This window comes from Trichechus manatus, unplaced genomic scaffold (genome assembly GCF_000243295.1).
Source record: "Trichechus manatus latirostris isolate Lorelei unplaced genomic scaffold, TriManLat1.0 scaffold00127, whole genome shotgun sequence".
NCBI classification, from domain to species: Eukaryota; Metazoa; Chordata; class Mammalia; order Sirenia; family Trichechidae; genus Trichechus; species Trichechus manatus.
The window spans coordinates 3,833,136-3,849,764 of record NW_004444063.1 but is presented as its reverse complement, the minus strand read 5'-3'; the positions used below and the strand labels follow the sequence as shown (position 1 = coordinate 3,849,764).

Genomic DNA, 16,629 nt, shown 5'->3' with positions numbered 1-16,629 from the left:
TTCTTGCATTATTTTCCTGAATTCTTCCAGTTTTTTGTGTGTAGTTTCCATGAATTTGTCAGTTTTTTCCTCATTTTTGTCTGCTTTTTGCTTCAGCTCTTGGAGAATTCTTAGTATTAGAGATTTGAATTCCCTATTGGTAGTTCTAGTGCCTTTTCTTCCACTGGAGAGTCATCTGGTGTTTCATTTTGGACGCCTACTGGAACCATCCTGTCCTGTTTTTGTAAATGTTTTTATATTGTCTGCTGTCTTCGGGGCATTCAGTAGTTATTTTTCTCGTTTATTGATTGTAGACTTGTTTGTTTCATCCCTTTTTTTTTAATTTGCGTATGTCTGAGCAGGCGGACTGTGTGTTCTTTGTTGTTTGCTCGTCGTTGGGCACAGTACTTTTCGCCTCCTTCTCTAATTGACAGGGTCAGTCACTCAGATATGGTACGGCAGGGCAGTTCTAGCTGAAGAGGAGTTACTGGGACAGGTTGTGGCACTTACTGCAACCATGACGGCGGGTCGTTAGTCAGTGCAGGGCAGGTTCCAGTAGGCCGTGCCTGTGCTGCTTGGTGGTGTGATGTCAAGCACATGGTGCAGGTAGGCAGGATGCAGCGGGGAGATTGTTATGTGTGGAGCTAAGATGGATATGGGAGAGAGGAGAGATGAACAGGAGCCAAAAGCATACAAACAAACAGAAAAGAATGCTAGGGGAACTTGCCGTTGGAGTGGAGAGATGAGAGACTCTGAAATGGAGAAAAACAAAAAGGGGAAGAGGAAGAAAAAGAAAAGAATGAATAAATAAAAATTGGAAAGGGAAAAGAAGAGCAAAGTTCCCAGGGATCCCACCGGTGTGGCTATGAGGTCTGGGGAAGTTGTTCTCAGGTGTTGTAGTACAGCCTGGCTGGAAGGCGTAGAGGTATACAATTGCAGGTATTCAGGGAACAGAAAGAGAAGGAAGATATAGAGAGGCGAGAAACTCAGTAGTGAGGAAAAACAAAAAGAGGGAAAAGAAAACAAAAGAAATTAAAATTAAAAAAAAGAACAAGAAAAGCCCCCAAAAAAGAAAAAAAAAAAGAAAACAACGAGAAAAGAAATGCTCTCAGGGATCTCTCTGCACGTCTGTGGAAGCCTAGGGGGTAGTTCCAAGCCACGCAGTACCGCCTGGACAGAACGGGCTCCAAACTCAAGAAAAGGAAACGAAAACAAACAAACAAACAAAAGTCCCACGATCCCACCAGCGTGGCAGCCCAGACCGGGAAGCAGCTCCACACTCGAACGGAGCTCCACAGCCCCTCAGGAAGAAGCGAAGTTGGTGCACAGAGCCAGGTGTTTGAGCCAAAGGAGGGGGAGGTCGTGAGAGGTAATGAAGAAATCAAAAGAAGCTGTAAAAAAGCAACACCAGCAGCAAACAAATGGCACTCGGAGAGCTGGCCTGTTCGGGTGGGTGGAATCCAAGCAGCTGGTGCTTCCCAGACGAGATTGTGGCCACGGGAAGCAGAGGAGGCCAAGTGGGGGTGACGCAGGGTGGGGGGTGTGAAAGTGTATATTGCAAATTACCGTTTGTTTTGTTTCCTGCTGGAAGCTCCGTGAAGCTGTTTTCTCATACCCCCTGTTGGCTGGTCTTCGATAGGAGTCCAAGATAGCGGATCCACGCTGCGGTAGCTGATAGGGGACCTCTGCGTGAATCTCTCCTCGCTCTCCATTCTCTGTCAGTTTTCTCACTCCATTTGGTGCTTGGCTGAGGTCTTTATCTCTTCATTTGATGTTTTAGGGTTTCAGGATTGTTGTTTTCTCTGTTCGGCTTAGTTTTTCGGATCTTTGCTGTGGAGGGACGGTGTGGTACTTCTGCCTAGAGCACCATTTTGCTGGAAGTCCTCTTGAGTTATTTCCTTGACAATTTCCTTCTTTCTGTTTTCTGGAACTTACAGTTTGAATGTTGAACCTCTTAGATTCGCTCTTTAATTTTCTTACTTTTTCTTAAGTATTTTCCACCTCTTTGTCATTTCGCTGTACTAGGAGATTTTCTGACTTTACCCTTTCAGCCTTTCTGTTGAATTTTTAAATTGTGCTTTCAGAGTTTTAATTTCTAAAAGGTCGTTTTTGTTCTCTGAGTATTTCTCTTAATGTCATCTTGTTCTAGTTATATAGATGCAAAAATTTCTTATATCACTGTCCGTATTGGTAGTAGTTCTTTGAAATTTTCATATCCCTGTATAGTATTTTTTCTGCATGTTGTTTTTGTTTATGCCAATACATTTGAAACCTTTAGCTGAAACAGAGTCAAGAACAAGAAAATCTAGATATCTTATGTTCAATAAAGAAATTGTTTTAATTTCCCCACAAGGAAAACACCTTTGTATTTCACTGGCAAGTTCTAACACATATTCAAGGAACAAATAATATAGTCTCAGTCATATTTTAAGCATTTTTTAAAAAGGACTGCTCACCAGTTTATTCTATAAGACCAGTATAATGTTTTATTTTTTTAAAGAACTTTATTACTATAATGAAATATCATTTCACTTCCACTAGGATGGCTGTGGAGCCCTGGTGGTACAGTGGTTAAGAGCTACGGCTGCTAACCAAAAGGTCAGCAGTTCGAATCTACCATCTGCTCCTTGAAAACCCTATGGGACAGTTCTACTCTGTCCTGTAGGGTCATCATGAGTTGGAATTGCCTCAACAGCAACAGGTTTTTTGGGGTTATTAAGATAAAATTTATATACCATAAAATTCATCTATTTTAAGTGTACAGTTCAGTAGTCTTTAGTATATTTACAGAGTTGTGTAGCCATCACTACAATCTAGTTTTAGAACACAAGCATTACCCAAAAAGATCCCTTGTGCCCATTTGTAGTCCCTTCCTGTTCCCACTTAAGCTCCAGGCAACCACTAATCTGCTTTCTGTCTTTATAGATTTGACTTCTCTGGATATTTCATATAAATTGAATCATACAATATATGGTCTGATGTGTCTGGCTTCTTTTACTTAGCATGATGTTTTTGAGGTTTGTCTATGTCATAGCATGTATCTGTACTTTATTCTATTTTATTGCTGAATAGTGTTCCGTTGTATGGAGTTACACCACATTTTGTTTATTCATTCACCAGTTGATCGACATTTTGGTTGTTTATAGACTTTTTGGCTAGTAGGAATAATGCTGCTGTGAACACCTGTGTAGAAGTCTTTGGTAGACATATGTTTTCATTTCTCTTTGGTGGTTACCAAAGAGTAGAACTGTTGGATTGTATGGTAAACTTACGTTTAACTTTTTAAGAAATTATCCAACTCTCTTTTTCCATAGTGGCTGTACCGTATTATAGGCCAGTGTAATCTTGATATCAGAATTAGGCAAGATATGTCACAGTTCAGCTTAGCTCATGATTCAGAAACTCTAAAAAAATACACTAGTGAACCAAATATAACAGTGCTTAAAATAGACAATAAATAATCAAGTTAGTATTATCCTTAGGATGCAAGGTTGGTTTAACATTAGAAAGTCAGGTAGTATAATCCATCTTATTACCAGAGTAAAGGTGAAAAACTGTATCACCAACTCAAATGATGTAGAAGAAGCATTTGATAAAAATTCACCCATGATTTAAAAATTGTCCTAGCTAACTAAGACTAGTGGGAAAACTCTCCTATTTCATATAGAGTATCTACAAAAAAGCCTACAGTAAAGATTATACTTAATGGTGAAATTCTGAAACTATTAATACAAGAAACAAAGTAAAACAGTTAGTACCTATTCAACGTTTTATTGGAGGTTCTAGCCAGCATAGCACAGTAAGTCAGAGAAAGGTATAATGTTTGGAAACGAAAAAACAAGTTTATTTGCAGCTAATATAACTATCTTTGTAGAACAACAACAACAAAAAAACCTACTGCTGTCAAGTCAATTTCAACTCATAGTGACCCTATAGGACAGAGTAGAACTGCCCCGTACGGTTTCCAAGGAGCGGCTGGTGGATTCAAACTGTTGACCTTTTGGTTAGCAGCCGAGCTCTTAACCACTTTACAGATGAATGGGTAGAATTGATAAGAGACCAGTATAGTTTTCGGATATAAAGTCAGTAAACAAAAAATATTTACATATCAGTTACCAGCAAGTTAGAAAATCTACTTTAAAAAATACATCATTTACAACAGCATAAAAAAAAAAAAAAACCCTGATAAAACATGTACAAGATATTAAACCAAAAAAAAACTGTTGCTGTTGAGTTGATTCCGACTCATAGAGACTCTATAGGACAGAGTAGAACTGCCCCGTATGGTTTCCAAGGAGCAGCTGGTGGGTTCGAACTGCTGACCTTTTGGTTAGCAGCCATAGCTTTTAACCACTGCGCCACCAGGGTTTCCGTAGAAGATATAGCTGGAGGAAATTATGAAACTTCATTAGAAAACATTATAAAGAGGACCTAAATTGATACTCAAAATGTATATGACGAGCAGGGTGTGATGAGTAACCCTTCTGAAGAAGAGGAACAAAGTAGAGTGTGAAGGAAGCCACCTCTTGAAAGTCTAGTTTTCCAGTTTAGACTTCAGCTTTCTTGGGTCTACTAAGTCAGGTACCACTTAATCCAAATGTTGTTGCTACTACAGTGAAACCTATGAGAGCCAGAACTTGATGGGACTACCTTGTTTTTCTGGGTCTCACAAGTTTTTTACCTTTGACAGGGTTTCAGTGGAAAATATTTGAGTTTTCCTTCTCTGACAGATGGCTGTCTAACACAAGTTCCAGCTTTCGTAGGTTTTATTGTATTCTTGTCTTCTCTTTGTCTTTGTTGGCTTGTGTCAGTTTAAAAAAAAACAAAACAAAACCTATACTGTAACTTTTACAAGGGTTTTTCAAGGGAAGAGAAGTAAATGTATGTGGTTAATTAATAGTTTTTAACTGAAAGCACTGATGCGCTTTTTTTTAAAATTTTATTGTGGTGAAATACATACAAAAAGTTTGCTGTTTTAACCATTTTTAACTGCACAATTCAGTGACATTAGTTACATTCACGGTGTTGCACTACCATCACCACTACCCTTTCCAAGAATTCATAACACCCCAAACAAATTCAGTACCCCGTCAGCAATAACTCCCATTCCATACTCCTAGCCTTTGGTAACCACTAATAACGTTTGGTCTCTATCTATGCCTTTCCCTATTGTAGATATTTCATATATATGTGGTATCATACAATATTTGTCCTTTTATATCTGGCTTATTTCACTCAGCATAATGTTTTCAGGGTTTATCCTGACACATGTTTTAAAACCATCATTTTGGCTGCTGAGTGGAGAATAGATGTGAGATGGAGTGGGACTAAAGGCAGGAAGAGTGTTGAAATAATCCAGATGAGAGATGCTGGAGGCTTGGACTAGGAATCCAGGAGTTCCAGTTGCCTTGGATAAGATCACCCCTTTCCCAGACTCTGTCATCTTGGTAGGATTGGAAATGTGGCTCCAGAACTCTGTGTTCCTGGTAAGATCTTCACTCTTCTCATTTTGCCAGCACTCACCATTATCTGCCTTGAAACCACTGTCAGTAATCTTCTTCATTATGTCATTTTTCCTGTTTATACCAGGCACCACAAGAAACCCAGGATTCCCTGATTTCTCTAGGGCTCTATTTGCACTGAGGCAATAGATGCCCGCACTCCACCTCCTCACTAGTTTCTGTCTACCATCATTGTTTTATTTCTTTCTGTAGCTCTTATCACCATTTGACACATAATATATGTTTAATCTGTCCACCGTCATTAGAATGTAGGGTCCTTGAAGACAGAAGTTTTTTTCTATTGTTAGTGTGTATTCCTAGATCTTAGAACAATGCCTGGTACCTAATGGGTGTTTGGTAAAAATATCTTGCATTAATGAAGGAAAGAAGTGATAGCAGTGGAGAGTGGTTGTGTTTTTCATATAGTTTTAGGATAGAGACTACAGAATTTATTGATGTGTGTTGGGTGTGAGATACATGACAGAAGAGAGAGTAGTCAAGGATGATTCCTAGATTTTTGACTTAAGCATCTGGATGACTACAGTTGCCATTTCTCGATATGGGGGAACTGTGAGAGGCGCAAGGAGCCCTGGTTGCACAGTGGTTAAGTGCTTGGCTGCTATCCAAAAGGTTGGCTGTTCGAACCCACCAGGTGGTCCATGGGAGAAAGATGTGGCATTCTGCTTCCGTAAAGATTACAGCCTAGGAAACACTACAGGGCAGTTCTATTCTGTCCTGTTGGGTTGCTATGAGTCAGAATTGATTTGATAGCAACGGGTTAACAGGTGACAGGAGCAAATTAGTGGGGAAATCAGCTGTGATACTCTAAAGTAACAAGTTGAAAGGTCTCTGATGTAGGTATGCCCAAAAGTTCTTTCTACTTAGTTTCAGTATTTTATAATGTTTGGAGTCTACACTCACCATATTTATTTGTAATGTTTCTTCAGGTCATGCGCATTGTGGATAATGTCCGTCCTGATCGACAGACAGTTATGTTTTCAGCTACTTTCCCCAGAGCTATGGAGGCTTTGGCTCGTAGAATCCTGAGTAAACCCATTGAAGTGCAGGTTGGAGGCAGGAGTGTGGTTTGCTCAGATGTGGAACAACAAGTGGTGAGTACTGCCTTTAGGGTGTCCCTAATCCCCTTGGTGTTTAGGTAGTGTGTGTAATTTTTGGGGGGTCATTGTTTGTGAGGTAGGCAGATTATTTTTAAAATTAAGTAGTATACCTCAACTGCAGCTTTTATTATCAGATATGCTTGAATGTGCTAGCCCATGGAACTCTTTAAAATGTTCTTTTTCATTTTTCCCACCAGAAGTGGTGAGCTGGTAGATAGAAATACCTATCTTATTCTTTGGTTCATAGGATGTGAAGTTAAAAAAGGCAGAGAGAACAGATGATCATTTTGCCCACATTTGCAAGTCTCTTGTTCTTTGAAAGTTACTTTTTTTTTTTTTTTTTTTGGTCTTACTGGTTTACCATGTAAAACCAGCATTTTCCCAGCCCTTCCTAAAGATGTACCAAGATGATGTCGTTTATTCATTCATCACAATAAAATGAATATTTTCTTTGCAAGGGGTGGATTTGCATTTTCACTCTATTTACACTTGGTATAATTTGGTGTTTTCAGATTGTGATTGAAGAAGAGAAGAAATTCTTGAAGTTACTTGAGCTTCTAGGCCATTATCAAGAATCAGGATCGGTTATTATATTTGTGGACAAGCAGGAACATGCTGATGGTCTTCTGAAAGATTTAATGAGAGCATCTTATCCTTGCATGTCTCTTCACGGAGGTAGTATTTACTTTCATTCACCTGTGAAATATCTGTTAAATATTTAACTTGTTAATAAGCATTGTGCCGTGTTCTGAATGATAACAATTACTTTGTTTCTGATGATTTAGTACTAAATTTTATGTAATCTGTCTCAGTTTTTCCTCACAACAGCTCTTTGAGGCTAAGCATTATTATTACCCCATCTTAGTGATGAAGAAAATAAGGCAAAAATATATTGATCTGGCCAAATTCCGTAGCTATTCAACAGCTAAAGAGGAATTAAACTTAATCTTCTGACTCCTCACGTTACACTTTCTATTGTAACATGACGCCTAGAAGTTTTCGTGATTTGTAGAGCTTTAATTGAAAACTTTAAATTGAAATTGTAAAGTAATGTTTTAATTTCTGTGTAACATCACCATTGTTACATATATGTGGGACTTAGAACACCGAACATATGGAACAGAGAGTTTGAATAATTCTCATTAACCAGGTGTTCTGGTTATCTATGGCTCTGTAACAAATTACCCCAAATTTAGTGGCTTAAAACAGCAACAGTCATTTATTTTGCTTATGAATCTGCAATTTGAGCAGAGCTCAGCTGGTCCATGTAGTCTGTCTTTCATGCTGTGTCTGCTGGGATGGCTCAGTTGGGGCTGAGGATCCGCTTCTAATTTGACTCACTTATGTGGCTAACAAATTGATGCTGGCTGCTGACTGGGAGCTCAGTCATACTATTGGCCAGGGGCCCTGGTTCTTTCCCTTCTGGGCCTCTCCATGAGGCTGCTTGGCCAATTGGCAAGAACTGAAAGCTGTCAGTCCAGTTAAGGATGATATTGGGAACTGGCAGAGCTTTTACTTCCTCCATATTCTATTGAACAGAGTAGTCATAGGACTGGCCCAGATTCAAGAGGATGGAGGCATAGACTCACGTCTTGATGGGAGAATATCATCTCACATGATCTTCTGTCTTTGCTGAATGTTTGTGTAGTTTTAGAAGTCGGTGGAAGCAAGATGTCAAAATCTTCGACTATAACTGTGGACTTGTCTATTTCTGTCTTCTGTCATTTTTTTGATTCATGTATTGTAAACCTTGGTTATTGGTTGTATACACATTTGTGATTGCTATGTCTTCTTGCCTAATTGAACGTTTTTGTCTTTATGAGATGTTCCTTTTTATCTTTGGTAATCTATTTCTTAAACTCTACTTTATCTAATATTAATGTAATTCCTCTAGCCTTCTTATCCTTACTGTTCGTCTGGTATGTGTTTTTCTTTTCAACATATCTCTGTCTGTATAATTCAAGCCCATCAGTTGTAGACCATATATAGTTAGATCTTTCTTTTTATAATTTATTATGACAACCTCTGCCTTTTAATTGGAGTATTTGTCCATTTACATTTAGTATAACTATCAATATGCTTGGTTACGATTGGTGTTAGGTCTATCATTTTACTACTTACTTTCTCTTTGTCCCATCTGTTTTTGTTCTGTTCCTGCTTTCTCGCCTTCTTTTGGATAATTTGGGTAGTTTTTTAAATGCCATTTTAATTTCTCTGTTGGCTTTTTATCTGTTCCTCTTTGCATTATTTTCTAAATGGTTGCTCTCAGAGATTATAATATACATCCTAAACTTTTCACAGTTTTCTTCAAGTTGATATTATACCTTTTCATGTAAAATGTAAGAATTTTGTGTTAATTTAATGTCCATTTATCATCTTCATGCCTATCATGGTTTTTATGCTATAGTTGTTTTATGTATTACATCTACATACATTATAATCCCTTATTCAATGTTATAATTTTTGCTTTAAAGAGTCAGTTTTAAAGAAATTAAATTTTAAAATAGTGTCTTATATTTACCTATATGTTTGCCATTTCTAGTGTTCATTTCTTTCAGGAGATCTAGATTCCATATGGAATTGATTTCCATTATCCTGAAGAATATTTAGCATTTCTTGTATTACAGGTGTGCTGGGGAAAAATTCTCTTTGCTTCTCTTTATCTAAAAAATATTTTTAGTTTGCTTGAAGGATATTTTCACTGGCTATCACATTCTTATTGACAGTTTATTTCTTTTGTTACTTTACAGATGTCATTTGAGTGTCTTTTTTGTTGTTGCTCCACTGTCTTTTTGGCTCCATTGTTCACAATGAAAAGTCAGCAAAAATTCATATTGCCGCCTCCATTCCTGTAATGTGACTTTTGTCCTCTGTTTTCAAGATACTCTTTTTTATCTTTGCTTTTCAGCAGTTTAACTTGATCTTATTAAGTGTGATTTTTGTTTTTAATTTATTTTTTAAAGTTATCATACAAGAAAATTGAAATTTTTTTCTTTTGGTGTACAGCAGAGTTTAGCAAACAATGGTCTGTGAGCCAAACTTGGCTTACCACCTGTTTTTGTAAATAAAATCTTATTGGAACACATACATTCATTTACATGTTGTTTATGGCTGTTTTCAAGCTACAGTGGCAGAGTAAAAGCTAAAATTATTGTTAACCTGGTCTTTTCCAGAAAACATTTGCCTGCCTCTGGTGTACAGGTCTGTAAATTTTGTTACGTGTTTAGATTCACGTAACCACCACCATAATCAGGATATAGAACAGTTCCATCACCCACCTCATCCTATCCCTATAAAGATAACTATTGTAAAGTTATCTCTCTCCCACCCTTAACATTCCTTGACAACTATTTATCTCTTCTCCTTCCTAATAGTTTTGTCTTTTCAAGATGTCATGTAAATGGAATCCTACAATATATAACTTTTTGCAGTTGACTTCTTTCACTCCGCATAATGACTTTGAGATTCATCCAGGTTGTTAACATGTATCAATAGTTCATTTATTTTTATTGCTGAGTAGTAATACCATTTATGGATGTACTATTGTGTATCTGTTCATCCTTTGAAGGATATTTGGATTGTTTCTAGTTTTTCACAGTTTTGAATAGAGCTACTATTAAATATTCATGTACAGGTTTTTGTGTGAACCTAAGTTTTTATTTCTCAAAGGGTAGATACTCAGTAGTGGGATTGCTGGGTAATATGGTGCATGTATCTAGTTATGATTTTCCTTGTATTTATTATGCTTTGAGTTCACTGAGCTTCTAGAATCTGTAAATGTATGTCTTGTGCCAAATTTGGAAATTCTTTGATGTTACTTCTTTTTTTTTCTTCTGTCCTATTCTCTCCTCTCACTTTGGAACTTTTATTATTTGTGTTTGATCTTTTGGTATCATCTCACATACCACTAACACTCTGTTCAGTTTTGTTTTCTAATTCATATTGGATAATTTCTTTGACTCTGTCTTAAAGTTCATTGATCTTTTGCCATCGCCCTTCTGCTGCTGATCTAGTAAAATTTTAAATTCAGTTATTGTGTTTTTTAGTTCTAGACTTTCCAGTTGGTTCTTTTTTATAATTTCTTGTTTCTCTATTCATACATTATGAGCTTTTTAAAAAAATTTCTTTGATCATAGTTTTAATAAGTGCTTTAAAGTTTTTTGCTGATTATGACACCTGGGTCATTTTGATGTCAGTCTACATTTGTTGTCCTTTATTTTGCTTTTATGTTTTCCTGTTATTTGGATTTCTAGTAATTTTGGTTTGTATACTAGATTTGCGAATGATGCAGTGTAGAGACTCTGGATTCTCTTATGGTCCCCTCAGGAGTATTGAATTTTTTTTTTTAGTAGACCATTAACTTTGCTGGACCCAAATTTCAAACTCCGTCTTCATTGTAATGGACAACATCTCAAATCTCTGTTGATTTCTTTTAGCCATAGTTGGGTTCTTGGAGTATGCCCTATATATGTGTAGTTTAGTGGTCAGCCAGCTATTGAGTAGAGTTTATGTGCACAATTGATGGTACTTGCTCTATGGTTCTTTTCGAGATTTATCTCTTCTTTTCAGGTCGTAAGTTTGTCTTGAACTCTTTCTTCTGGTTTTTCATGTCTGAGTTTCTATTCAAGTTTTGACTTCCTTACCTGAACTGCCCAGGCAAAAAGTCTTTTAAAAAGTAAATTAATAAAACCCTGTAGACTCAACCAGTGTCATTATATTCTTCCAAGTCTCAACTCCTTTCCAGTTTCTGGCTGCTTTTAGTTACTCTCTAGTGCACTCAAGTAGTTGTTTTTTATATTTTGTCCAGAGTTCATAGTTACTATCTACAGGAGGGTTGGTCCAATGAGGGCTTCTATATTGCGGAAATGTGTATGTGTGTTTATAAGTAAGGAAAAAATTTCCCGTAAGCCCCTGTCTATACTTTCCCTTTTATCTGTTTGGATAGAATTGCATCACATGTTTATACCTAAATCATTTATGGGCAAGAGGTCGGGGATTCAGAAAGATTAATGGTTCTTGAAGTATGGTCCTGGGATCCTGAGGGTTTCTAAGACCCTTTCATGGTGTCTGTGATGTCAGAAATATTTTCATAATAATCCCACAATGTTATCTGCCTTTTTCACTTTCATTCTCTCATGAGGGTACAGTGTAGTTTTCCGGAGGCAATGTAACATGTTCTATTGCAACAGGTTTTGACTGCAGAAGAAATATGAGACTCCAGCCATCTTTTGTTAAGCCAGACATTAACGAGATTTACAAACAATGCCGTTTGTCTTAATAAATTATTTTATGCTTACCAAAAAAACCAAATCTGTTGCTGTCAAGTCGATTCCGACTGATGGCGACCCTATAGGACAGAGTAGAACTGCCCCATAGGGTTTCCAGGGAGCACCTGATGGATTCGAACTGCCGACCTTTTGGTTAGCAGCTGTAGCTGTTAACCACTATGCCACCAGGGTTTCCATTTATGCTTAGGAAAAGTTATTTTCCACAAAAACATTTTTTATTTTAAAATATAATGGCTTTATTATTGTTATTTTTTAACTAATATTTTATAATTTTCTCAGTTATAACTTCTGGTAAATATCAGGAAATAACGTACCTAAACTAATGCTTTCTGAGTCTTTATTAATTTTAAGAATCTAAAGGTGTTCTGAGCACAGAAGTTTGAGAAGGGCTGGATTAAACCTCTTGAGACTGAGAGTTATGCTCACCTCCCATTTGATATATTCACCATGTATTGGGTGGATTTGTGAACAAAACCGGGGTTAGATTAAAAAGCAGGAGAGTTGGAGCAACAGAAGAAGGAGGAGAGTCAGGAATAGGAGGAGGAAATGGAATGTGTGGCTAATTAACTCCGTGAACAACAGCCTTCTTTGCCATAAGGCTAGAAGACCTGAATGGTGCCCGGCTACCATTACTGAATGTTTTGATCAAAGATTTTATAGAAGAATCCTTGTTAAAAGGGGGAAAATGCAGAACAGAATTTCAGCTTCTCATGGAGTCCAGATTTCTGGAGCCACGGAGGCTGGATGAACCTCCAAAACTATTACCCTGAGATAATCTTTAAGCCAAAAATATCCCCAGAAGTCTTCTTTAAATCAAACAATAGTTTAGCTTAACTAGTAAAGAATATCTGCCTTGAGCATTGTGTTTTTCTTAAAAACTATCTACATGGGATCAAATTGACAACAGCAACTTGAAACATTAGATAGGAAAGTTAGGGGGCGGTGAGTTTATGTTAGTGGGAAGGAACAATCGGAAAAGGTAGATGAAAGTGGTTGCTCAGCTTGAAGAATGTAATCAGTGTCATTGCATTGTATATGTGGAAATTGTTGAATTGGTGTATGTTCTGTTGTATATATTCTCAACAACAACAAAAAATAAAAAATAAAAAAAAAAAAGAGGAGGGTTTATGGTTGCTGGGTAGGCACCCACATGCTTTAGTAAACATATTTGATTATGAGGAATCAAATATATGCACTTGGGTTGATAGTCAGGATTCCTTAGGCTTGTTAAGTAAAAGTTTTGGTGTCTTAATTATAAAGTTAAATTTATATTGGTACTGATTCTTTTTCTTACGAGATTTTTGGGTCCAGTGTTAGAGCCCAGTTTCTTTGATATAATACCAGATGTTTTCTCTAAATCAGTGTTTGAAGAGTACTTTTAAAATTTTAGGTAGTGATTTAAGTTTCTATTGATAAATATTTAGATACTAAATATTCTGTGTTATGTTAAACCCAGATTTTTTATGAAATCTTAAGAGTATCTTCTGCTTCAAGTGTTAACATTTAAGAATTTATTCCATTCCTTTCTCTATTACCAGGGATCCCTGGGCACCTCATGGAATATATTTCTGGCCTGGGCATCTAGTAATATTAGCATTTTGGTATTCTATGCTCTGTTTTGTCAGTCATCCTGAGGCTCTTTGTGTCAGGTATTTCAGAGAGCTCCACTTGGGTACTTTTTAGTGCTCCTCAAAGTTTAGCATGCATATGTAATTAACTAAAGTTCTTGTTAAAATGCAGATTGTGATTCAGATGGTTTGGAGAGGCTGTGAGATTCAGCATTTCTAACGGTTTCCCAGGGATTCTACTAATATTTCTGGTCCTTGAGGCTTCTGATCCTTGGACAACACTAAGTAGCAAGACTCTAAACCTACGAGAGAGATCTGAATCCTGTCAGTATAGGCTGATTGTTCCTGCCTTTTCTCCTTTTGCTCCCCAAACAGGTTTTGGTTTGTGATTCTGAAAGTTGGGCCTCTGCAATTATAAGCCTTCTACCAAAGAAAAGGGGGCAAAAACAAGGGCAGATTTGGAAGATTCATAATTAAGTTGATAGCAGTAACTTTCATCTTGTCATTAAATTTCCTTAGTCTTTTATTTCCTGTTTTACAAATTGGAAGTAGTCAGTGTAAGTTTAATTTGTTCTTTCGTCTCTGTTTAGCTTCTTTCTCTGAGTGTTAGAGGAAATGGAAAATTTAATTTGAGCTCTTTTCTTTACAACTCTTTAATTTACTTGCAGGTATTGATCAATATGACAGAGACAGCATCATAAATGACTTTAAAAATGGGACCTGCAAACTTCTTGTGGCCACCTCTGTTGCTGCCCGAGGTCTGGATGTGAAACATCTGATTCTTGTAGTAAATTACAGCTGCCCCAACCATTATGAAGATTATGTGCACAGAGCAGGACGAACTGGAAGAGCAGGCAACAAAGTAAAAAAAAAAGTTTTTTAAAGTTGATTTCTGTTATATGAAACTATAGGTATTTCTTTAGTACTTTAAGGAGTAGGTAATAGGAGTTATGAGACTACCTTTGAAAACCCTTAATCAGTAGAGTGGGGGAAACAGTTAATGTTAATCATTTATATACACATACAGGTCAGAGTATTGTTAAAATTATCAGATACCTAGCTGCTCTCTTAGGCAAATATGTTAATAGTTTGTGTTCCTTTTTAGTCTTTTTTACTCCCCAATAAAAATTTCTATATAGACACACACACAGACACACACACATATATATCTATATGTATATATGGAGCCCTGGTGGCGTAGTGGTTAAGAGCTTGGCTGCGAACTGAAAGGTCGGCAATTCGAATCCACCAGCTGCTTCTTAGAAACCCTGTGGGGCAGTTCTACTCTGTCCTATGGGGTCACTGTCAATCGAAACTGACTCAGCAGTACCTAATAACAACATATATGCACGTATATAGTTTTGTATTTTTCACTGCTTTTTTAAAAATGTGGGATCATAAAATGTGTGTGTGTGTGTGTGTGTGTGTACACGTATACATGTCATATATATTGTTTGATTCAGGCGTATTCTGTTAACTATATAGATCTAACTCAAGGCATCAGTTATTGGAGACATTGACCATGATGTGGTTGATATTACAGCCCTGGACCTCTCAGCATACTAAAGCCGTAATAATAGTAACAGCTGAGAGTTCTGGAGTACTTATATGCCAAACACTGTTCTAAGTTCTTTACATATATCATCTCATTTTATCCTTACAGAATACCTTTGAGTCACTCTAATCCAGTTTTATAGATGAGGAATAACTAGTGATGCATTAATTGTTTTAATCTGAGGTATTCTGAAGAATTGGGAAACTTTCTGTAAAAGGCCAGGTATTAAATATTTTAGTCTTTGTGGGCCACGTACAGTTTCTGTCACATACGTGTATGCGCACGTACACAACCGTATACAAATGTAAATACCATTCTTAGCTTATGGGCAGTACAAAAGCAGGCGGAAGGTCAGATTCCATGAATATGTGGGAAGAAAATCTTAAATCACGTTTGAAAATTTGTAAGAATCCACAGGTAGGGACAGCATATTTAGTGTTGGCAACCTGAGTGTGTTTTGCTGCCTCTGTACTTCCAGCTTCAGTCTTTCTCTTGGATGAACCAAAAGACTCCTTAGGCTACAGGAGGTGTGTGAGGCCTTAGCCTTTAGAGAATCCCAGGGAGGCAATGCAGCTGATCTCATTTTTGTAAAACGGTTATAAAAATAAACAAGTATATAAAACAACTCATTTTTAAAATATTATCAATCAGATTACATTTATACATAATTTTTTTGATATATTTTATTGATTGGTCTTAGAGAAAAATCTGGAAAGATACATACTAGGAAGTTAATATGGGATAGCTTGGGTGAGGTGGTGTGGTAGGTAGTTGTGGAAGGGGGTGCAAGCAAAAAGTAAAAATAAGAAAGAAAACTAATATGACAACACAACTGTGCATTTATATAAAATCAGAAATGTTTGTACTTACGTATAAAGAAATTAGGAGCCCTGGTGGTGTAATGATTAAGCGATCGACTGCTGACTGAAAGGTTGGTAGTTTGAACCCACCAGCCACTTGGAGGGAGAAAAGACCTGGCGATCTGCTCCCATAAAGATTACGTACAGCCTAGAAAATCCTGTGGGGCAGGGTTGCAATGAGTCGGAATAGACTCAGTGGCACATAACAACAACAATAAAAACATTAGAAATGGTCCATTTTTGCTTAACCTGTTTTTAAATATTAAACTTAGATATTTCACTTTGAACCATTAAAGAATGTAGCAGGACTCTGTGTCCTTTAAAATGCTTTAATAATGGCTTCAGTCTTAAGAGGATTTATTAATAAAGGTGGTTCAGATTTTATCTTACTTGTGATCTAAGCAGGTTTCATCTTGTTAATATCTAATAGTTCCACTTTTTCATCATTCATTAGGGTTATGCCTATACTTTTATCACAGAAGATCAAGCTCGCTATGCTGGTGACATAATAAAAGCCCTTGAATTGTCAGGGACTTCGGTGCCTCCTGATCTAGAGAAACTTTGGAGTGATTTCAAAGATCAACAGAAAGCTGTGAGTTTTTTAACCTCTTATTTTTACGTAAATCATTAATGTGTTCTAAACCTTGAATGTTTAATAATTACAAATCAATCTTGATATGATTATTTTCAGTGATCTCTTTAGAGAGAAAAAAAGTGAAAACAAAATCCTTTTGCTTGAGCTTAATAATATATTGTGTAG

General features: G+C 36.9%; 1 protein-coding gene across 3 annotated transcripts in view; it reads left to right on the top strand.

Annotated features, from left to right (window-relative positions):
• The window catches only part of DDX46 (DEAD-box helicase 46), a 73,655-nt gene that overhangs the window by 36,028 nt on the left and 20,998 nt on the right, over window positions 1-16,629 (top strand). For all 3 annotated transcript variants that reach the window (XM_023738976.1, XM_023738975.1, XM_004384709.3), the window contains exons 14-17: window positions 6,428-6,592; window positions 7,111-7,273; window positions 14,123-14,316; window positions 16,324-16,461. In XM_023738976.1, coding sequence (XP_023594744.1) covers window positions 6,428-6,592; window positions 7,111-7,273; window positions 14,123-14,316; window positions 16,324-16,461 — 660 coding nt within the window. The remainder of the gene's footprint in view (window positions 1-6,427; window positions 6,593-7,110; window positions 7,274-14,122; window positions 14,317-16,323; window positions 16,462-16,629) is intronic.